At 38.8% G+C, this 24,224-nt stretch overlaps 3 protein-coding genes and 1 non-coding gene across 4 annotated transcripts; 1 reads left to right on the top strand and 3 right to left on the bottom strand.

Annotated features, from left to right (window-relative positions):
- Window positions 1-4,002: 4,002 nt before the first annotated feature.
- On the bottom strand, window positions 4,003-5,132 carry LOC134324294 (thymosin beta-11-like). Its single transcript, XM_063006051.1, has 3 exons — window positions 5,030-5,132; window positions 4,407-4,521; window positions 4,003-4,321 (listed from the first exon to the last, which is right to left on the bottom strand). Exons 2-3 carry the CDS (start codon window positions 4,504-4,506, stop codon window positions 4,290-4,292), a joined length of 132 nt encoding a protein of 43 aa, XP_062862121.1. The 5' UTR covers window positions 4,507-4,521; window positions 5,030-5,132; the 3' UTR covers window positions 4,003-4,289.
- Window positions 5,133-6,253: 1,121 nt separating this feature from the next.
- On the bottom strand, window positions 6,254-9,923 carry LOC134324044 (toll-like receptor 8). Its single transcript, XM_063005696.1, has one exon. The coding sequence runs from the start codon at window positions 9,921-9,923 to the stop codon at window positions 6,867-6,869; it is 3,057 nt and encodes a 1,018-aa protein (XP_062861766.1). The 3' UTR covers window positions 6,254-6,866.
- A 4,510-nt stretch (window positions 9,924-14,433) lies between these two features.
- slitrk5b (SLIT and NTRK-like family, member 5b) lies at window positions 14,434-16,809 on the top strand. The gene has a single exon (XM_063006029.1). The coding sequence runs from the start codon at window positions 14,434-14,436 to the stop codon at window positions 16,807-16,809; it is 2,376 nt and encodes a 791-aa protein (XP_062862099.1).
- A 4,274-nt stretch (window positions 16,810-21,083) lies between these two features.
- On the bottom strand, window positions 21,084-21,155 carry trnaq-cug (transfer RNA glutamine (anticodon CUG)). The gene has a single exon. It is a non-coding gene; the product is annotated as a tRNA-Gln (tRNA).
- Between the last annotated feature and the right edge of the window lie 3,069 nt (window positions 21,156-24,224).

Raw genomic sequence — 24,224 nt, 5'->3', positions numbered from 1 at the left:
CCCTGGGAGCAACTCTTCCGGGTTAGGTGACGCTTACGCGTTTCCGATTTGACAAACAACATGACAGAAGAAGTGGGTGTTTATGGGATTCGTAGTATATTACACTTATAAACTTGTAGTTTTGTACTGTAATAGAACTACAACTAGCGAAAACATGATTAATGGCTAATTGTTGTACATTCACTGTAATCATATAGTGCTGTACAATCAACTAAATCAGTAAATTACGCTAGTCCACTTCAAAAACAAATAATAGAATGACCTATATGTGATGTTTTCAGATATAACAACAATCACTCTTTTGAGAAGGCTTTTCACAAGACTTTGAAGTATGTCTGAGGGAATATGTGCCAATTCAGTAAAAAGAGCTTTTATATGGCTTTGCACTGATGTTGGTCAAGTAAGCATCAATTGATGTTCCAGTTTACTGAGGCTGGGGTCAGGGCTCTGTGCAGACCACTGAAGTTTCTTTCTTTGATTTTTTCCTGTCATGATTGTGTTTATTTTGTCAATAACTACAACTGCCCTAATACTTTATTTAAAAATAAAGTTTTTTGCTTAAAAACTGAAACCTCCTTTACTTAAGTAAAACAAAACTTGCATACTTCTACCACATTTTGTCTTCTTCTAGTCTGCTAACACTGGGATCCAGTCAATGTCAATGAGTCTTGGCGGCCCAACAACCTATTGGTGGTTGATGGCTCGTTTCTCCACAGACCACAGTCAGTGGGTACTCATCACAGCTGCCTGTAAACATTCCTTACTCTTTCTGATTGTTTAACCCAGGTGTCTGCCCATAACATGAACCCTCACATGCATCAGTGCTACAGAATAGGTGTTACCATTCTCATTTGTAGAGGGAAAAGAAAGAATGGACATATTTGGAAAAAAAAAAAAAAATAGAAAGCTGCTACTAGAAGCCTTGTTAAGCTGTGATATTTCTAATCAGGAGAGTTATTAAAAGTATTATTTTAGCAGGTTATTTAAGCTTTCGTATGTTACACTTATATCAAGACACTAGAGGGCAGTGATTTTCATTATCATGCATTTGTAATCCAGCATTTCATTAAGAAAAACACTTGGACACGATTAAGTAAAAAGGTTAAATTTAAATTATAAAACATGATCTTTTTTCAATTTTTAAAATTCTGATCCACTGAGAGAATTAAATTATTTAAACAGGTTTATAAATAATGATTGGAAGAGACATTAAGAGAAAACCGAACAGTGCACTTTGTGTGTTTTGACTATAAAAGGAGATGTAGATCACTGGTATAACGAGTTATTTTGAAACTTCCCGTAACCACTTCCCGTTCCTTAGTCTAACTTCAGACTGACAGCACTTCCTGTCTTAAATGCAATGATACAAAGTAGTTTTGATCTTTGTACATTTATGCACACACTTCACTAACAACTTTATACTGATTAGAGTGGACAAAACATAACATGGACACCTGACACCTGATCACATTTAAACCCACAGGCATTAATGTGGAATTAAAGCTTTTGACTAGATTTGGAAAAATGATTCCAATTCATACTGATTCTGCTGAATAGGGTTCAGGTCAGGGCTCTGTGCAGCCCACTCCAGTTTCTGCACACACAACTTATCAAGTCATTTCCTCTAGGGCCTGCCTTGTATTTTACCTTCAGTACACTTCTTAGATGAAACTATGCATTGGACAGGTATTATTCTCTTGAGATTTGACAAACATAAACCTAACTTACACTTGCAGGCAGATATTTGAAGAAGTGGTTTGTTAAAAAAGGTTGTTCACTGAGTACCTGCCACCAGGTGAGGGACAGTGGGTGACCATGTCTCATACACACATACACACACGCACAAACTGATTGTTTTACTACCTCATTATTGTAAATATTATACTTTTTATTGTTATTATTTTGCACTGTTTTTATTAATATTTTATTCTATTCTATATTTTTTGCACATGTAACTGTTCTGTATATTTTTGTTCTTTCTTATTTTTATTGTTTATATTTCCCTGTAACTTGCTTTGGCAATATGAATGTCCTTATTTGTCATGCCAATAAAGCTTCTTTTGAGTTTGAGTTGAGTACTTCAGTAACATCCATTCTACTACCAGGGTTTGTCTACGGGGACCTCATCACTGACCTTTTCTGCATCAGTGATTTAAGTAGATGAACCCATTATCTGAAAGCAGTTTTTACGTATTGGGGCTATTTAGTGTTTAAGATTAGCTATACAGTATATACACTATAACACCATATTCATACCCATGAATTTGGAATGAGATGTCCAACAAGCTCATATAGTAGGTGGTCCACAGATACTGTAAGTAACAGAAGTGTTTTCGTCCAATAAAATATCTAATTAGACCAAGAAGAGGTAATTACTGCTGCATGACAGATTAATCCTACAGTAATGTGTGTGTGTGTGTAAAACAGAAGGGCATTCTGTTTTTGTGTGAGCTCTCTGTGTTTAACATCATGTGTTGACTAAAATCATTTAGTGTAACAATTATGCAATACCAGAGGCAATCAGGGGGCAAATATTTTTTCACATAACTAAAACATGCCAAACCTTATTTGTGACATTTACACTGAATTCACCCTGAAAGAACCAACTCTTGTTTTGAGAACCACTTCCTGTTTTGCCGGTGTATGGTTCCAGAGAGAACGCTGAAGTGGTGCCTTAATGCTGATTCATTTCTCCAGCCTCTTCTCTGTCAGTTGTCATTGTGGGGGACAGGAAGTGGTAGTGTATTACACTTCCTGTCAGTATAAAGCTAAAGCTTCAAGATTATTTGATGCTGCAGTCTGAGGTTTAAAGATAAAGCAATAAAGCGATAATACATTTTTAATTTTACCCATTATGAATGCATTTTAACATCCCATAATGCATCTATACTTCTGGTAATGGGAACACACACAGGTTAGTGGTAGTTCACCCATGCCCTCAATGTCCCCACTGTTGTCTCTGTTCCTACTGTCTTGCCTGTCCACACCGACAATGCTGATGTCCATCCAACACCTTGGACGAATAAGGAAGCAGACTGTGAGCCAGGTCTTGCAACCATCAGTGCTCAGCCTTACTAATGTTCTAGTAGCTGAATAAAAGTGAATCTCAGCAGTTATCCATGTGGTTGATATTTTACTGCTAATACAGTGTGTTTATGTGTGTGTGAGAAAGAGAGAGAGTACACTCCCTAAAGACATGGCAATGATAGCTAAATTAGTCTTCCCCCAGCAGAAAAACCCGAGAGACAGTGTATGTCTTTGTTTATGTGGATGTAACACCTTGGGAACAGGAAACCGGGTGTGATTAAGACATCTGGGGAAATGCATGTAAACACATGTGGGATGGAGTTGTGTTTATATCTCTCTTTACAGTCAGCTCCAAAAATATTGGCACTATTGGTAAATTTCACAGAGAGATATCTAACCTTAAATAATTCATTTTAATCAACCAATTTATTCTCATAAGGGTCGTGGCGTGTCCGGTTCCGGTTCCAGCGTGAAAAACTGGGAGCAGGGCAGAATACACTAGACAGAGTACAAATACAAGGCAGGGATTTGACCATCCCCTCATCCCAGACACAGCCAAATAATGTACAGTATGTGTAGATGCCTAGCCGGCCAACAGCACTGCTTAGATTCTAACCTGATTATTTTCCAATATGAAGTTAATAGTTGTGCACAAAAAAACAACTTTAATTTAAATTTCATATTTAAATGTGTTCTCTGTACACATGGGATTAATGACAGGTGTCTGAACTTCTGCATGAAATTGTATAGAAACCAGTCATTTTATAAACTACTAATCCAAACAAGTTCTTTTGAATGAATGAATACTGAAGACTTTTAAGGTCAACTTGCAGAAGATTTAAATATTTCATTTAACTGGCCGATACTGCTTGATATATTAAAATAAATACTGCATAATCTTTGACATTTCTTTTTCACCTTTAATCAAGTGTAAATTAAAAATCAGTAAAAAAAAAATAATGTCCACTAGAAATGTACTTTTTAAAATTTTATTATATATTTTAAGTTTTACAAAACATTCTCAAACTTGTATTTAAAACCTTCAACTCCCAGAAATCTGTCATTTGAACTCGAAGCCCCGCCATAATCTCGACCACATGAAGTTGAAGCTCCATCTCTTCCTTCGCTTTACAATCTCAAAGTCCACATCCATCTTTTTTAGAGGTCTTTTATAAAAGGAGGTTCCAGTCAGAATGTACAAAAGTGAAGCAGATTTTTAGGAAAGTGATTAAAGGCAGTGCTTGACAGGATGTGAAGATTCACTATGCACTCTCCTGCTTCTCCTGGTCTATAGCTGGAAAATAAGCATATACATAAAGATATGCATTTACTTTCGTGTACGTGCACGTTATTGAAATGCAATAATAAGAGAATCTTACTTTCTTTTGAGGGCAGAGGGTTTTTCTCCTGCGTCTCAGTTTTCTTCAGCTTGCTCTTGTCGAAGCTGGTCACTTCCTCCAGGTTTGGTTTGTCAGACATTTCTGCAGCAGATTTCTAAATACAAAAACAAATAAAAAATAATTAGTTTTTTTTTTCATTCAATCAATATTTGCTAATTGGTCTGTTAACTTAGTTTAAAACCACATTTATGCAAACGTAAATGTATTAGTTACAATATTTGCTGCTGGAATCCTAAATGCGGAAGTGAACAAAATGAAATACACTGAATATTTTATAATGGTGAGAATATCTAATATCTGATGCTTTGTTTGTGTTAGAATGTATGAGGATCAGTATAATTACATTTCTCACTCCTTGTTTATTGACGCCGCCAAACACAATAATTTACTCTTAAATACCATGTATATACATAATTACACATTTGTACTTAATGTAATAAGTCCAATTATTTCAGAGGCATCAATTCTTAAGCAGCACAATAATATACACTGTAAATTAGGCTGTTACTAAAATAAAATCGAATATAAAAGCGTTCTAAAAAGCAAATATGAGATAAATAATGTGTAATAAAAGTATATAAAAAAATAATAGTTTCACTCACCAGCTTGTTCTAGATACTGCCGTTATCTGAGAGAAATCGAGCAGCCGCAGCTTTTATAAACAACGTATGCAAATGAGAAGAAAACGTCATACAGTTTGCTTGCATACAGCCAATCAGAAAAGCGCTGGCCAACGCCCATGTGAATGCTGTGCTGCAGAGAAACGGTGTGAGAGAGACACCTGACGGCCAGAGATGGCGTTACACATAAAATGTGAAACGTTGTGATTTATTATTATTATCATAAGTACTATTATTAATAACAATAAATACACTCGCTATTGTATAACATCAAATAATAGACGTATTAGATAAGTTCTCAGTGAGTGTATTTATAGGTCTAGGGGTAATTTAGCAATGTAGCTGTGGGGGGAAAACTGAAGGACTTTTGGAGGTGAACCCCCACACTGAAAAACTCCAGGTTCCATAATAATAGTAATTAGTGCTGCACACCAACATGTGTCCACTGAACCTGCAATCAATCCCTGTTCGATGTGTGTCTGTGTGAGTTTCCTTGGGCTACTGTGTTTTCTCCCACCTATCAAAACATGCAAAATGTGAATTGGCTGCTGTTGGTATAAAAAGTTTGGGTTTAGACACAGAGAAGTCAACAGTTGTAGTCAATCACAATCAGAAATGAGAAATAAGAAGGTCATCTAAGTGAATGTCTCTATATCACTTTAAACACCTGTGACCTGGTGCTGCCATTTTTCTGCTGCTATAAACTTTGAGCTGCTGCTATATTTTGAAATCATGCACTTTAGATCCACATAAAGCTGCTGTAGTTCTTGTGCAATACTTGTGAATGTAAATGTAAATATTTAAAATACACTATCTTAGTTATTTTTTTATACTTCTTTTTTTATATCTTAAGTTTTATTTTAACATAACATTGTATTTGTTATTCATATTTCATTATGTTACACATGTACATGACTCCATAAAATGACAATGAAAATGACAATAAAGCTGAGTCTGAGTATATTTTCACCTGCAGGTCTTCCAAAATCTTTACAACTTTAAATTAAATGTATAAAGTTTTTTTTACTTAAAAAGCATGTGTTTCATTCATTTAGTGAGAGTTGTAAAAATCAATAAAATTCACTGACATAAATAAATGTACATTTTTCTTGTTGTGGGCTGCGAAAACTTTTGCACTCAATTACAGCAAGCTAATAATTTCAGTTAAGTGAACAGCAAGCTGACCATCTAGCTTTAAAAGCTTCCTGTCAGTTCACATAAACTTTATTAGCTAAATGTTACAAGGAGAAAAAACACTTCAGTTTAACATTTAATATTTAATAACCACTTCACTGTGGGTACTGGGTGCCATTCTATCTCAGGGCATCTCAAACTCACACACTCACCCATTCACTACCACATTTATACAAAGGACAATTTAAAACCAAGCAACCTTCTGTCAGACAGTGGAGAAAAGGCAAAGTTTGAACCCAGGTCTGCAGAAGCCTGGTGCCATGTGGCACAATCTGCTGCCCCACCATTAATCAGAACAGTGAAAAAAACATTGCACAATACCACAGCTGATAGTATGGGTGCTGCATTACAACATGGGTCCTGGGGACAAGGTTCAATCTTTAATTCTGTTTAATGTTCATTAGAAGTTTTGTATGTTCTCCACAGGTTTGTGGGGTTTCTCTGGATACTCGTTTCTACTTCACCCACCCCTTAAAAACAAGCAGAAAGTAAAATGTCTGCTTCTGCTGACCCCTAGGTTTGCATTAGAGAGTCAGTAGGAACCCTGACCACATGAAATGGTTAAGTTAAAATTAATCGTTTAAAAAAAGTTGTCAGAATGTCATTGGGCAGTTGTCCATGTTCATCATTTTATTCCTGGTCTTTCCACAATGCTGAAGTATTTGGAATACATTTTGTTGTACATGACGTTATTCTTGATCCGGATTGCATTCCTCAGACATTGCCAGAACCAAGGCTCAGCAGCAGGTGTCCGAGGCCACTCGAGGACACTCTGACTACATAGTCTCCTCCGCAGACGAAGGAAATGTGAGTTTTGCAGTACAGGCTCAAGCAGCAGCAGCACAATCACATCTTTGCTCTCATCAAGGAGCCGCTGGTGTGCCAAGTACATGGACATCTTGAATGAGCCGCTGTTTACATAGGAATGAGTGAGAACAAAGACTGTCTTACGACTCTGACGAATGCTCTGGTTCAGGCTGTCCAGCATGGGACATCCAGGCATCCAGTCGCGCTCCTCCAAACAGACTGGAAGTAAGTGTTCACCTTGTTCTTCTAGCTGAAACCTGAGATGATTTAGGACCCATTCAGAGACCTGCGGGTCCTTGGTGTCATAAGTGATGAAGGCATCATACATACAATCTTCAGAGTTTAGGTCCTGGTAGCCTTTAAATGTGGCCTTCAAATAGTAGAACAGGTAAGAAACATCCCAGTAAAACAGGTGCATCACAGTTGCTACAAATGTAACCACCAAAATAAGCAAGGTGGAGCAAAAGTAGGCCAGAAAGGCTAAATGGTCATCAATGCATTCTTTAATGTCAAAGAATATCACCCCTTTGCCCCTCTTTATATCAGGACGACTGCATTTTACTGAAGTGGCCAGTTTGGGAATCTTCATGTCACTTTGATAGATCCAGAGAATAAAGTCCATGATGTCACATGTGCAGCGGAAAGGGTTGCCATGGAGCCACAAATTTCTCAGGTGGTTTTCAGCTTTAGACGGGAAGGTGGACTGATTGATGGTGGCGAGTCTGTTATAGCTCACATCGAGCCAGTGGAGGTTGACGGCACCAAGAAGAAACCCACTAGACAGCTGCGAGATTTTGTTATGGCTCAGGTCAAGGTAATGCAAAGAAGGGATGTCTACACTAATGTTCTTACTAATGTACAACAAGTAGTTGGAGCTAAGAATGAGCTCTTCCAGATGTTTGAACCTCCTCATCAAAGTCCAATTAAAACTTGTCAGGTCGTTGTGGGCCAGTCGCAATCTTTTCATTGTGTCTGGCAGGTAAGTGTAGACTCTGTAGGGGATCTTGTTGATGTTGTTGTAGGATATGTCCAGATGTGTCAGATTTTTTAAATTCTGGAAGATTTTATCGTATGTTTCATCTTTTTCTTTCCACAGTTTTCCCAGGTAATTATGCTGAAACTGGAGCTCATTGAGAGAGTCACTGTACATCTGCTTAGTCGTCAAAGTAAAAATGCCATTATTACTCATATTTAGCACTCGAAGAAAGGGTAAATTTTTTAAGAATTGCAAGTTGTGGGTCACGCCAGGCACAGTGAAATAATGTGGGTTGAAGCTCAAGTCCAGCACCTCAAGTTTATTTAACTCTTTGAAGGCATTATCGTAGGCCAGATCAATCTTGTTAAAGGACAAGTCCAAGTATTTCAGGTAAGACAGAGATGCAAATTCTGTTCCATTTAACGCTGCAGAGAAGCCATTTCCAGACAGGTTAAGACATGATATGGTCTCATAACCCACAAATTGTTGAGGGGAAATAAAGAACAGATTGTTTCGACTCAGATCCAACACACGGCCAGCAGCATAACACTCCATTTTAACAAGTTTTCTCTGGATCTCAAAAGACTGTTCCTTTTTTGAACTGGTCAGCATGGGCAGGTTATAAGCCAGGTGGTCGTCAGTACCCGACTTTCTATATTCAGAGTTGGTGATTGGATACAGACGATTTTCGGACAGATACAGCAGTTTCAAATTCTGAAATAGCTTAAACACACTTGAATTGACATGAACAATAAAATTGATTCCTAAGTCCAATGTGGACAGATTCTGCAAGTCATAAAGAGGACTAAGAGTGTACTGATTTATTGATTTAAAAACCAAACCTTGGATGTGCAGCGTATGAAGAGAGGACAAGTTTGCAAAACTGGATCCTAGCTTCACAGTGTCGGGGTAAGATTTCAGGTTGTAATTAAATGAAAGGTCAAGTTTTCTCAGCAATGGAAGGTTACTCAAGAACCCTCCATCCTCAATAGCCTTTGTCAGCAAATTGTAGGACAGGTAGAGCTCTTGCAGCTTCCAGATGTTTTTAAACCAAGATTTTTTTATGTACTCTAAAGAATTACCTGCTAGGTGCAGTAATTTAAGCTTTCGAAGGTGGTCGAAAGCCTGTTCATGAATTTCAATAGAACCATTGGGACATGGAATGCAGGGAAATGGGGCATTTTGGCAGCGTGGACAATTCCCCTGGATTTTAAGGGTTTTAAGATTTAATAGCTTACTGAAATCGTCCTTTCCAATGTACCTTAAGCTATTGGAAGCGAGATCAAGGGTTATTAAGGAGACAGGCAGACCTCTGGGAACATAAGTAAGATTATTATATGACAAAGACAAATGTCTTAATTTGGTCAGGGTGGAAAAAGTTCCATTTTCAATCTGGAAGACCATAAAACAGTAGTTCCAGTAATAGCAGTTTTTTGACAAGTTTAGATGAGTCAGATTTTTTACATCTGAGAAGCTGCTGGCATTTAACCGGGTAATCCTGTTTTCTAACAAAATTAGTTTGTTTATGGACATTGGAAGGGGGTTAGGCACATGTTTTAGACCAGCTCCATTAAGCAAAAGCATCTGCAGGCTTGTCAAATTTGCGAAAACCCTTGTGGTGATGTTCACCCCGTGATCTTGGTTCATCCATCCTAGATTGAGGTAGATCAGCTTTTGCAAACCTTTCAGATCTTTCATTGTAAGGTTCCCAATATTGTTTTCAGATAGATCAAGGCTGGTGGCATTCCTTAAAACATTGGGCACATATTTTAATCCCCGTCCTCGACAGTTAAACACAAGAGTCCCTGTAGTCGTGTTCTCATGGACATCACATGGTTGGCTCCGGAGGAACTTTAAGCCTACCCTGCATGTAGCTGGACTGATCAGGAATGCCACCATTAGACAGAATGCCAGCCTCAGCCAATAAATGTGAGTCTTCTCCTGTAAGGATGTGCAACAGAAAATTAAAGTATATAATTAATTGAATCATCTACTGTAGTTTTATAAGCGGTGGACATAACCAAAGTTGACTTTTAGATGTTTAACTTCAATGCAGCATACTATAGTTACAGAAAGTCTCAAAAGTATTTGGCAGTGATTTGAAACATGGACTGAACATCAGCAAAGTGCAAAAGTGGGTCACTGAAAATGTGGGACACCACTTTGCAGGGTCAATACTTAACACCCCAAACCACAAAAACAACCAAATAATAAAAAAAAAATCCAAGCAAAAGACATATTGCAGTCATATTGCAGCCAAACTGGTGCAAGAGCATTTAAAGAGATATTTAAACAGTTCCTAAGCCAAAGGGTTTGCAATACTCGCCCATTTATGTTAAGATCTTATTAAAGGTTTTTGGTATTTTGTCCACCTTCATACATTATCTTTATAATATGCAACACCAGCATCCATGTTTCACAGCCTGTGACATGAAAGATTATTAAAATAAGTTGAAATGTTAATTTCTTACCATGTTAGCCTTTCTTCATATAGTTACTGTTAGAGCTTCTGGAGTGGAATAATTGATGTTGTTTAATTCACACAGTGTTGCCTCTAGAAAAAGGGAAGTGCCAGCCCAGCACTCCTCCTCCTATGGAAAAAACTAAAAACTTGGCCAACTGGCAGTCAGAATGCTTTCAGTTTTAGATATTTGGTGTTCCCCTCAGCATTGTTCAGCAAACAGTAAAAGCTGGAAAGCATGGTGCATGCAAAGTTTTATGGTGGAAACTTTTTAAAATGTTTACTGGTGAAACTTGACCACAGAAGCTCCCAGTTTATTTTTATACTTAGTGTCAGTTCAAATGAGGAAGTGTCTTGGGCTCGCTTCCCATTTCTCAGACTCATTGTTTTATAAGTGAAGTGATTGTGCATTTAATGGCAATAGAATTAGGTTAACCAGAGAACAGTTAATTGTGCTTTAATAAACAGCTTATTAATCATGACATGCATTAAATCTACACTGATAAGCTAAAACCTTAAACTACACCCACAAATGTTCATGACAATGCTTTTTCTGTAGCACTGGTGCATGTGAAGGTGAGAGATCTGTTAGGTGTTTGGCTGATTGTAGTTAAATTATCTTAGAAACAGCAATGGTAATGGTATCACAGGCAGCCATGGTGAGTACCCACCAACAGTGGCCCGAGTAGGGACAAGCCACAATTCTTTTTGGGTGGCCAAGACTCACCAATGCCAGAGGACATGCTATCAACAAAAGATCTACTGTGAATCAAACCGCAAAACATTTTAATCCTGGGGATGAGATGAATGTGTCACAACACAAAGTGCAATAAACCCCTCTGTATACAGAGCTGCAGAGTCACAGGCCAGTCAAAGTGTTCATGCTAACTACTGGCTAACACTTGAAGCACCTACAGTGGGCATGCAGACATCAAACCTGGACATCAAAGCAATGAAAGATCGGCGAACCATGTTTCCCTGAGATTGCATGGACAGTCAGGCACAAGTGCATTGTTACCCGTAGAGGAGATGCACTGTAGGACGATCCATCTCACAACATGCAGAAGTTAAAGGAGCTACCCTGCAGAGGAGTTTAATTTTTGTTGACTGTACTCAGAACTCTTAAGAATGCATACATAAACAGATGTGAATGACTGTTACCCACAGTTTTGACATCTGAACCCAGTCAGTAAAAAATAAAGTGACGATGAACAGAAACGTAGAAGGAAGAAGAAAAAAGATGTAGGTGGACTTAGTCTCTTGTAAATGAGTTTTATTACATGATCATGTATTATAGTGAATTATTTAAACAATCACAGAGGGGAGGAGACAGAAACAAGTGGACAAGGACAGAAGGAGAAAGAGAAATTAGAAAAGACGGAGAAAGATGTGAGAGAGGAAAGGAAGGAGGTCGCCAGAGAGGACGAGGAAACATTGCAGCATTCATCCTCTCATTAGTCAGCGTGCTTGTTACATGAACACATTGAAATGGAATCCTATACAATCATCTGAGATTTATTACTGAATGATTTTCTCTTCTCTCTCTTTATTGACGGTGAGTACAACCTTCTACTATTCACTCGGAAACAGTAGAACACTACATGGAATGGAATCAAGATGGATCAAGAATGAGAAGATTAGCATTGAAAAAATAGGTCAAAGCCCTCAGGTTAGCGCTGATATTTGCACGCCTGTCATCACCAACTTCTCTCTCTCTCTCTGTGTCTCTATCTTTTTCTCTATTTCTATTCATTTATTTATTTACCAGTTAATCCAACGAATAAGCGCCATTTTAAATAAATTGTGAACTAAACTTTATTTTTCATTTCAATTAGGTTGTGATAAATATTTTTTGCCAGCACTCACAGCAGACAAAGTCAGCATCTTTACAGATAAGCTTTAATCCTTCTGTGATAGCACTTGTAAAAGTCCTGAATAATTAGTTTTTCACTGAAGGATGAAAGATGTGATCTACTTTACAGTCTGCACTCCAGATGCTTTAATAATTGTGTTTAAATGTGCTGGTTGAGAAGAACAATGCAAGAACAATTACCTACTGTACATCGTGGTGTTGATCAAATTTTAGTAGTGCTGTTGTTTTTATTTTTCTCTGTTTTGATCCTCCGTCAATATACTGACATAGGATTGTCATAAACCTATTATGCCATATAATTTTTAAGCACATGAAACATGAAACTAGAGAGAATTCTGTCTGGATGGTCAAATGTCATCCAAGAAACACTCCTGCTTCTGCCATTTCTTTGTCAGTGTGTTTAAAAACAAAGTTTTATGCTGCCAATTTTGGAACATGGTCTTTTTTCTTGCATGGAAACCTCTAAACCCATTATAATCTAAATTATAATTATAATCTAAATCTTGCCACAATGTTGAATTACATTATAGAATATACAGGGGTTGGACAAAATAACTGAAACACCTGTCATTTTAGTGTGGGAGGTTTCATGGCTAAATTGGACCAGTCTGGTGGCCAATCTTCATTAATTGCACATTGCACCAGTAAGAGCAGAGTGTGAAGGTTCAATTAGCAGGGTAAGAGCACAGTTTTGCTCAAAATATTGCAATGCACACAACATTATGGGTGACATACCAGAGTTCAAAAGAGGACAAATTGTTGGTGCACGTCTTGCTGGCGCATCTGTGACCAAGACAGCAAGTCTTTGTGATGTATCAAGAGCCCCGGTATCCAGGGTAATGTCAGCATACCACCAAGAAGGACAAACCACATCCAACAGGATTAACTGTGGAAGCAAGAGGAAGCTGTCTGAAAGGGATGTTCGGGTGCTAACCCGGATTGTATCCAAAAAACATAAAACCACGGCTGCCCAAATCACGGCAGAATTAAATGTGCACCTCAACTCTCCTGTTTCCACCAGAACTGTCCGTCGGGAGCTCCACAGGGTCAATATACACGGCCGGGCTGCTATAGCCAAACCTTTGGTCACTCGTGCCAATGCCAAACGTCGGTTTCAATGGTGCAAGGAGCGCAAATCTTGGGCTGTGGACAATGTGAAACATGTATTGTTCTCTGATGAGTCCACCTTTACTGTTTTCCCCACATCCGGGAGAGTTACGGTGTGGAGAAGCCCCAAAGAAGCGTACCACCCAGACTGTTGCATGCCCAGAGTGAAGCATGGGGGTGGATCAGTGATGGTTTGGGCTGCCATATCATGGCATTCCCTTGGCCCAATACTTGTGCTAGATGGGCGCGTCACTGCCAAGGACTACCGAACCATTCTGGAGGACCATGTGCATCCAATGGCGGTGCCGTGTATCAGGATGACAATGCACCAATACACACAGCAAGACTGGTGAAAGATTGGTTTAATGAACATGAAAGTGAAGTTGAACATCTCCCATGGCCTGCACCAGATCTAAATATTATTGAGCCACTTTGGGGTGTTTTGGAGAAGCGAGTCAGGAAACGTTTTCCTCCACCAGCATCACGTAGTGACCTGGCCACTATCCTGCAAGAAGAATGGCTTAAAATCCCTCTGACCACTGTGCAGGACTTGTATATGTCATTTCCAAGACGAATTGATGCTGTATTGGCCGCAAAAGGAGGCCCTACACCATACTAATAAATTATTGTGGTCTAAAACCAGGTGTTTCAGTTATTTTGTCCAACCCCTGTATGTACAAATGAATCATTTTAGTTTCTGTTTGCATATTTCTGGGCTGGCATATTTTCAGAATCCCACTTTTAATAAGGAAATCATTTAGTTTAAGAAAAAAATACATTGAAAAAAACACTGTCATTCCAAGACAAGTCATGAAATAAATGTCTTATCCAAGTGGTCTAGTTACATTCATTAAGGAATAAAAAAATATATATATTTAACAGTATTTTTAAAACATTTTATAATATGTTAATATTTCTCCTTCTTTCTAGGTGTTAAAGCATTAAAGTGATCATCTACCTTCATAAACATGACTATCTGGATATCTGTGATATCATCCGTTATTATATCTCTGTCCGTTAGCGAGACCATTGACATTTCTAAGGACATTTGTGGAAGGATGTGCTGCTGCGAGGACAGAGAAGGAATTCTAATAATAAGCTGTGAAAACAGAGGCATCGTAAGTCTTTCTGAAGTTGAATTGTTGGACTTCACTGTGCATCAGCTATTCCTTACTGGAAATCTGCTAAGAAAACTCTCATCGAATGATTTTTTTCGTTACACAGGGCTTCAAATCTTGCATTTGGGTAATAACAGCATAGCTGAAATTGAGCCAGGGGCTTTCAACAGACTTAGCGGACTACAACGCTTACACTTAAACAACAATAAAATCAGAGCACTCATGGATGACACGTTTGATGGCCTTGAACGTCTGGTGTATCTTCAACTTGACTTCAATTACATCAGTCACATTGAGCCAAACACCTTCAACAGATTGCGTCACCTAGAAGTGCTGATTTTGAACAACAACTTATTGTCTATCTTACCAAAAAACATTTTCTATTTTGTTCCTTTGACTCATCTTGACCTTAGAGAAAACAAGCTAAAAGCTCTTTTCTACAAAGACCTTCTTTTACATTTAAGCAAAATTGTTGAAATACTACTTGACAACAATCCTTGGAACTGTTCATGCGAGATTATCAGCCTTAAAGACTGGCTAGAAAGCATGTCACTAGCAGGCAACTTGGTATGTGAAATGCCACTTCGGCTTCAAGGAAGTAACTTGTTTCAGGTCTCCAAGCAGGAACTTTGTTCAAAAAGAGCAGTAGGAGAGTATAAAATTAATGCTGAAGCTTTTCGCAAACCTAAGGCAGTTATGTCAAATATTGTACATTCAACACAACCCACAAAGAGTAGCCAACAATTAGGTAAGCTACGTATCAAACCATCTTTGACAGTTTCTTTCAGCAAATCACAAAATTATGGACAAATCATGGTGTACCAAACCAAATCCCCAGTTTCTCCAGATTGTCCTTCTGTGTGCAATTGCAATCCCCAAATTTCAGATTTTGGACTGAATGTGAACTGCCAAGAAAGGAAACTTGAGCACATCTCAGATCTGAACCCTAAACCACATAATCCAAAAAAAATTTACCTCACTGGAAATGTCATTGCTACAGTGTACAGCTCAGACTTTTTGGGCACTACTAGTTTGGATCTGCTTCACTTGGGCAATAATCAGATATCTGTTGTTCAGAGCAAAGCTTTTGCAGACTTACGCAAATTACGGAGACTGTATTTAAATGGAAACTTACTGGAGCGCCTCTTTGCATACATGTTCTGTGGTCTGGAGAATCTCCAGTTTCTCTACTTGGAGTACAATCTCATAAAAGAAATTAAATCAGGAACCTTTGAGCAACTACCCAATCTTCAATTGCTTTTCCTTAATAACAACTTTCTTAAAGTCTTACCGATAGGAGTCTTTGCAGGGGTGACCCTCGTACAACTGAATTTACGGAATAATCAATTACAAAACTTGCCGGTCAGTGGTGTCTTGGAGGACTTGACATCACTGGTGCAAATTGATCTTTTTGAGAACCCTTGGGATTGCTCTTGTTCCAATTTGGAAATGATGAAATGGTTGAAGGATTTAAAAGCGGAAAGTGTAGTAAACGGGGTGATTTGCAAATCACCTACACAAATGACAGGAGAGGATATACGTCACGTCCATTTATCTTATCTTTGCTCAGACAAGTTTGATGTCAATGCTTCTGAGATTTTGCCATCAGAGGAATCCTTTCCTGGAAGTCCCATCACTTTGGAGATGGCACAGGATTATGACTCTCCGAATTCTGCAGTCCCTCTGTCAGTGTTCATTCTCTCTTTGCTTTTAATTTTTATTGCATCTGTCTTCATTGCTGCCGGCCTGTTTACAATGCCCACCTTAACAGCTCGCAAAAAGAATCATGCAAACATACAATCCAACTACAACGATACATCAGAAATCAGGAACTCAGAAGGTCACATTTACGAATATGTTTCTCCTGCAATTTTACAAAGCCAGTCCTACGTTATCGAGAAAGAAAGATACAAAGATTTTGAGGAGCTAAATGACACGCTGGCATCAACTTCAGATGAAGAACTGGGAAGCATGGTGAACAGCACAGAGTTCAGCACAATTAACAGGCAATCTCCTCTACCAGACGAAAAGTTGTCCTATCGAGATGTCCTAGCAAGACACCATCAAGCATCTACTAGGTTTAGTTTACCATGCAAGCACGATACAACTCCTTATTTATCCAGTTTTAATGTTTTACATCAGTGTTTGCATCCAGAAATGCTACAACAAACAGAAATGTGTGTAGAACCCAAGCAGAATGAATACTGGGAACTAAAAAATTTTTAAACCAGACTATTTCAAACTTTTTGAAAAAAGAACATTAACTCAGTTTTAACAAAATCTGTACCATTCAGCTACATGCACAGTAACAATCCGGTCATTACCTGAAGTGGTTATGTTAGTGGCATACTTATATATCTGAAAGCCATGTGAAGCCAAGTTCCCACCAGATGTTTGTTTGCAATATTTTACAAACAAAATGGCAAATTCAGTCGCATTTCACTACCCGATTCAATTAAAAATGACACATTTGTTTAGCTTTGGTAGTGTTTTTGCAAGAATTTTCTATGTGGAGTTTGCATGCTGTCCCTGTGTAGCATGTGTGGAATTTGCATGTTGTCCCTGTGTTCACATGGGTTTCCTCATGATAAATAAACTACTGAAAGGTCTGAATAAAAAGTGTAGCTTGGCCTCTTGTGGCCAGAAGCTGCTACTACACATATTTTTATTTCTCACACATATTAATAAACGAGTTAAATGTGCTATATAAAAAGATCACTTCTTATTCTACAATACAACAATTTGTCTATCTAGCTATCTGATAATTACTTAACATAAATATTACTTTATTACTTAACATAAATATTGATGCAAGTGAAGGGTGGTGCATTTCTGCATCGCATTCCTGCGTGCTGCAACAATTACCAGAACACAGTGTTTAATAAAAATACAAGAATAAATGTGAGGCTAAAAACCATAATCTATGTTTACATTTTTGAACTGTGTTTTTATTGTGCTGATTGTTATATGTTGGCATGTTTTGTAGATAAAACTTAATTTTGTAGTTAGTTGTTATCGTTTTGATAAAAAAAAAAAAAAAAAATACAGAGCAGGTATTATTTGGGTGGTGGATCCTTCTCAGCACTGCAGTGACACTGACATGGTGGTGGTGTGTTAGTGTGTGTTGTGCTGGTATGAGTGGATCAGACACAGCAGCGCTGATGTAGTTTTTAAACACCTAACTGTCACTGCTGGACTAAGAATAGTCCACCAACCAAATATATCCAGCCAACAGCGCCCCGTGGGCAGCGTCCTGTGACCACTGATGAAGGTCTAGAAGATGACCAACTCAAACAGCAGCAATAGATGAGCGATCGTCTCTGACTTTACATCTACAAGGTGGACCAACTAGGTAGGAGTGTCTAATAGAGTGGACAGTGAGTGGACACAGCATTTTAAAACTCCAGCATCACTGCTGTGTCTGATCCACTCATACCAGCACAACACACACTAACACACCACCACCATGTCAGTGTCACTGCAGTGCTGAGAATGACCCACCACCTAAATAATACCTGCTCTGTGGGGGTCCTGACCATTAAAGAACAGCATGAAAGTAGACTAAAACGTATGTAGAGAAATAGATGGACTACAGTCTGTAATTGTAGAACTACAAAGTGATTCTATATGGTAAGTGGAGCTGATAAAATGGACAGTGAGTGTAGAAACAAGGAGGTGGTTTTAATGTTATGGCTGATTGATGTATATATATACAGTATATACACACACAAACACGCACACACACACACACACACACACACTTCTTCTTTTTACGGTTGTTTCCAAGAGGGGTCGCTACAGTGGATCATGCTTCTTACTCTGTCCTGAACATCCTCCTTTGTCACACCAACCACCCTCATGCCCTCCCTCAACTCATCTATAAACACATCCTTATAGAACTCTCTTCCCTCCTCTGCACATGCTCAAACCATCACAATATCGCCTTCTGAACTCATCTCCAAGACAAGCTACCTGTGCTGTTCCTCTAATGAACTCTGCCACCTATAGCTCCCCTGTCTTTCTGCCAGTGCCACCATCTCCAAGCCATATAAAGCATTCATAAAGCATTTCACTGCCAGTTGTACTGTGTATGACCATGTATGTGACAAATAAACCTTGATTTGATTTGATTTGATTATAGCACAGCAGGCCTCACCAATGTCATGTAGACTTTCAAATATTCTTCTAACACAAAGCCACTCTTCGCCACTCACTCCACCCTGCCTGTACTCACTTCTTTACCTCACTACCACAGTGTACTATCACCAGTATTATTAATATTATGTTTAAATTAATTGTTATTATAACTATTATAACATGTAACAATGTTATATGTATTACTATATTATTATATAAATACTATTATATTTATAATTCATGATAATAATACATTATTATTACAGTTATATGTGTTATAGTTATTATTATTTTGGTGTTTTTCTTCTGTTGATGCTTTATAGTAAAATAGAGCGTTGTTATTGGCTGACCGGGTGATTTATGTTAATGAGGGAGTTCTTTAGTGCGCGCGGGCGCCGCCCTTCATTCAAGCACGCGGTGTGAGCGGGATAGATGCGGTGTCCTCGCGCTCCTCTTTCATCTTCACTGGTTCGAGCGCGAGAAACTTCTTCATGCTTGTGGTTCGGGTTCGGTGCGCGAGGACTCTCGGTGAGTATAATCAGTGTGTGTGTGTGTGTGTGTGTAAGTAAAAGATGGTGGACTGAGGCGCGCGCTGCTGAAACCTGTTGTGAGTAAGCGCGTGCGTGCTTTATTCTCGTAAACACACGTGTGGGGGATAGTGCAGCGCGTGCATCCTAAATCCCTCTTTATTTTTATATTTGTGTACCTGTTCCTCTGCATGTATGTTTCTCTGTAGGTTCAGAGCTTGAGGGGTCTTGAGGGGTGTAAGAAAAGCCGCGTGCATTGTATTTTGTTGCTGCCCTGTTTGCACGCGCTAAGCAACTTTTTGGGAGAAAAGGCTGCGCGCGCCTGCAGTTTTGCAGTGTTCACTGCGGTTTCACGCAATAAAGCGTACAGCGCGTGTTAAACTGCAATTAAAGCTGCTTCGACTTGGAAAGCTGCGAACTTTGGCTATTCTGAGCGCGGGCGAGTTTTTTGTGCTTGCAGAACAAAGCACATGGGGGTCGCAGGCCGCGCGAGACCTGTTAGCGCCCGGGCTAATGCTAACCAAACACGCACGCTGGAACTTTTGCACGAAAAAACGCACCATGCACGCGACCAGACAAGGAATTAAATATCGGTCTCCGCGATTAGTTCGCGTTCAGATCGTTGTGCACGTGTGGGTCCGTGAATTTTCACCGTTTCTGGAAATTTCAGTGCGCGTGGTTTTGTGCTTTAACTCGTCGCGGCGTTTACTTTCGGTTTGTTGACTCTCGGTCGTGCGGTGATATTTTACAGTCGAGTTGATGTAAAATGTGCAGAAATCGCTGTAAACGTGCTGCATACGATGCTGATGAGCGCGTGTCGGCGCGTGCGTGCTGCGGTGCTGCTGAACCCGCGCGCGCATGTTGCTTGTTGTTGTTGAAGGTTTCTCTCGGGTGTTTTTTATTTATTTACACATTGAACCCGACAGAAACGCTTTGTTAGCACTGCTACTCACTCAGAAAGGAAGAGTAAAGTGAGAATAGTACTGTTCTTTCGATCAGAGCTGAACTTTACTCCGGGTTTATTGACTTTATTTCGGGTTAAACACTCTTGAGGAACGATGGAGAGGCGCCATGTTGCTGCGGAGATCTAGTGGGGGTGGGGACGCGCAGGACGACGAGAACAAATCGCGCATGCGCGATAAGAGCCGCAGGTTGCTCTGCATGCGTGATTTCTCATCGAGTTTCTCAATTTAGATTTTTAATAGCTTTTTTTTTTATTATATATATATATATATATATTAATGTATACCTTATGCACACGTGTGTGTGCGCATAAGGTATACATTTCAAAGTTTAGTAAAAACGTATTACTTTTCATTTTTAGTGTTGCAGAATTGTTAGACCCTCACTAAATACAATACAGAAACAGTTCTTAAATTTCTCAGTACTGTAAGACTGAAAGCACAAATTACTGTTCCTTATGTGAATATCACAAATGTTCAGACATGGTGTTATTAAATTTTATTCGTTTTGTTTTATTGAGAAGTGGTGTTATTGTATAAATTAATAAGTGTCTTCATTTAAATAAGTGTGTTCTTTGTTTAATTTCAAGTATTTGTTTTAAGTCATGTTTATTTGTTTGTTATAAATCACTTATTGAATAAGAATAATGAAATTTACACATTTCTTTTAGATTTTAGATTATATAAATGTCAGTGTATTTTTCACCTCAGAGATTTGATTAGTTATTTTCATCCAATCCAGTTTGTTTGTAAAATATTGGAGATTAACCCAATTGGAGTTAATCTCTGTATTGTGGCTGCCAAATCCCTGATTAGATAGATAAGCAGATATATACTTTGTATATCCTGAAGGAAATCATTGTAAGATGATCTCAGGTTCCACAGAGACTTGATCTCTGATCACTGGATTCAGAGTCCAGAGTGCTAACCATTACACCATGGAACCACCAAGCAGGGCATGGGTTGTCATGTGCCCCCTCTGACATGCATTCTGCCACCAATCGCTTTTTTTTTTTTTACCTGCAAAGGGGAAAGTCTCACAGAGTCACACTCTACTGTCTGTGATCTGCCACCCTCCTGCATGCCTTGACCGGTCTGCTGAGGTCAACCATGTTTCACATGCATCAAGTTGTGTGTTGGTGTCTGGCTGGCTAAGAGCAGAGCTGAGATTTGTTCATTTGTTCGTGCAACTTAGTACATGGTCCACTTTGTTCTGACAACAAACTTTTTTATTTTCATATTTAGATCGTGTTTCTTTAAAAAACAAAATTACATGTTTTTCTTTATTGGGCATTTTCGTTCAATCTGACGCAGTCCGTATGTGTTTGTGGGTCAGTAAATTTTGTTTCACTACGTTTCAAATTCCAGAATTTGCTGTGGATCACCTAAAGCATCCACTCTATCACTAATAATCAAATGCAAGTTATGGGTGTTTATTATTGCATGGTTTGAAGGTTATAAGTCTGGGTGTGTAGTGCTTTTTAGCAAATGAGTAACATTTGACTCTGAAACAAGAGAGGAGTGGATTAAAAAAAAAAAAAAATTTTAATTTTTTATTTTTATACTTTACTTTGTGAAGGACTGTACAGAAAAAGCAGAATTGGATTAGTTGTGCTGGATAAATCAGACCCTTTGAACAATTAACTAACTGCAGAGCATGGTGCAAGTAAATTACACGATTGTTTTTGCAGGTGCCCTGGACTAATTGAATTGAGAGTAAACTGACTATGTAGCTAGTTTGTGTAAGATTGAACCGATTAGCCATGTCACAGTTGGAAAGCGTCTGCCCTGTACTCTTGACCTGAGTCCTAACTAGTTGTTCCCTAAAGAGTTCAGGTAAAGACGTTACTGTGCCAAGAGTAAATCTGTCAGCACAGTTTAAAGAATTGCAGCGTTTGAACCCACGTAGCGGAACCAATCAGTTTTCTAATCCTGGCTGACGGCAATGTCGTTTGGGCGAACACTAAATTCTTGCACCTTGATGTTTTAGATGATGGCTTAATGAACCATTGCATTATTTTACACACTCTTTTTGTTTCTTTCAGATTTACTGTTGCAGTGGGATGATGTGCCCCAACTACACATACAGCTGTGATTGTATATTCAGTGTTTGTGGAGGGTCAAAGTGCTTACAGTGCAGGTAGTTCAGTACAACATCTACTGCAGTGGAGGCACTTCAAACCTTACACCAACTCCAAACGTATTTTATTCATCCCTTTACCTGCTTGCTCCTGCACCCTTGTTGCTTGTGTGGCACAGCAGTCTATTATGGTAGCTCACTACTGCTGCAGCCTGGGTTCGAATCTGCACGGTGCTGTTGGCCAGGTGGGCATCTACACAAACATGATTGGCTATGTCTTTGGGAGCGGCCAAAGCCCTGAGAGAAATTAGTGCCCTGTCCAAGCTATTTCTTACTTGTGGCCATTGTGTCTTGTGGAACTGTGCCCACTGTGACCAGGATGAAGTGGTTGATAAATTCATTAAACTTTTTACTGAACAGCTTAGGTGATGGTGGCTGAACCTACAGAATCGGTGCACCAGTGTAAGGACAGTACTTTCCAAAACAACCTGCAAAAGTCCCACCATGATTCTTTCTCTCAATCCTCAAACGAGCAGTACAGTGGCTAAGTGGGTAGCACTGTTGCCTCACAGCAAGAAGGTCTTGGGTTTGATCCCCAGGTGGGACGGTCCGGGTCCTTTCTGTGTGGTTTGCATGTTCTCCCCATGTCTGCATGGGTTTACTCTGGGTGCATGCAAGTGAGGTGAATTGGAGATACAAAATTGTCTGTGACTGTTTGTTATAACCTTTGTGTAATGAGTACCTGTCCTGTCATTAATGTAACCAAAGTGTAAAATATGATATAAACAAACAAACCTCAAACTCCTGCACTAAAGTATTAAGAAAAGAGAATAGGATCAGTTGTCATTTATCATTGTTTATAAGCTGAGGGTGGTAGGGGTTGGGGGTAGTAGCAGCTGTAGTTAACTGCTTCCTTTGCTAAGGTGCATCTAGTGCAGATAGTGGATTGGATTTGTACCTACTGCCCTAAGTGCTCCTTCTGGCATGAGAAAGCTGGATTATCATCAGTTGTCTGGTTTGTACTCCTGTATATTTTTTTTTATATAATTGATGCTGATGGGAACATTGTGGTCCTCTGTTAGTTTTGCATCGTTGCACCACAAGAAAAATTGAGTTGTGCAAATCTATGCAAAACTGACAGCGGGCTTTCTCTCTGACATCACTTCCTGTCTCCCCCCCTGTATTTGTGGGATGTAATTTGGTGGCAGTATTAAAGTGCTTATAGTGCAGGTAGTTTAATATAAATGCTTCTACTGCAATGTGAGCACTTACAGTACTTCCTGTCTGAAATAATCCACAGAGATCCTGATGATGCTTCAGCAGTCAGAAATCTGAGTTTTGATTAGTTTTGCTGGTTTGCAGTCAGTGTTCGATCAGTCAGCTGTGCAAATCCATGCAAAACTGATTCAAATTCGGAATAACACATCAGTTGTTACCTTGGATTTACGTTTCACAAAATCTATTAAGATGTTAGCAATGATCACATCTAGTTGAAACTCGGATAAATAAAATATATGTTTTATTTTTACTTTCCAAATATTCTGCTTTTAATTATTGGCCCTGTTTTCAGCCACTTTTGTTTGGCAGAATTTGTATTTTATATGCTATACCATAAATGTGATCTGTTTACTGGATCTGCTTGTTTTTGTTAGCTTTACTACATTTGATATTTCATATTTCATTATTCCCTGAATTCTTTTTGCACTAATAATTTAACATTCTTGGATGTGTTTCCAATTCTTGCCCGGTTGGGATGAGTTGCAATGTTTTTATTCTTGTCTGAGATATTGCACTTGTCCCGGCCTGTCAAGAGCACTGGGTCAGTCATCTGGTCTGCTCAGATTACACATCTAGATAATGTAAGTGAAGGTTTGGGTAATTGTCTTCATTAACCTTAATCAGCAATAAAGAATGGACTGGTAAAAATCAATAAAA

This window comes from Trichomycterus rosablanca, chromosome 12 (genome assembly GCF_030014385.1).
Source record: "Trichomycterus rosablanca isolate fTriRos1 chromosome 12, fTriRos1.hap1, whole genome shotgun sequence".
Lineage (NCBI taxonomy): Eukaryota > Metazoa > Chordata > Actinopteri > Siluriformes > Trichomycteridae > Trichomycterus > Trichomycterus rosablanca.
The sequence above is the reverse complement of the archived record's forward strand: the minus strand, read 5'-3'. Positions and strand labels throughout refer to the sequence as shown.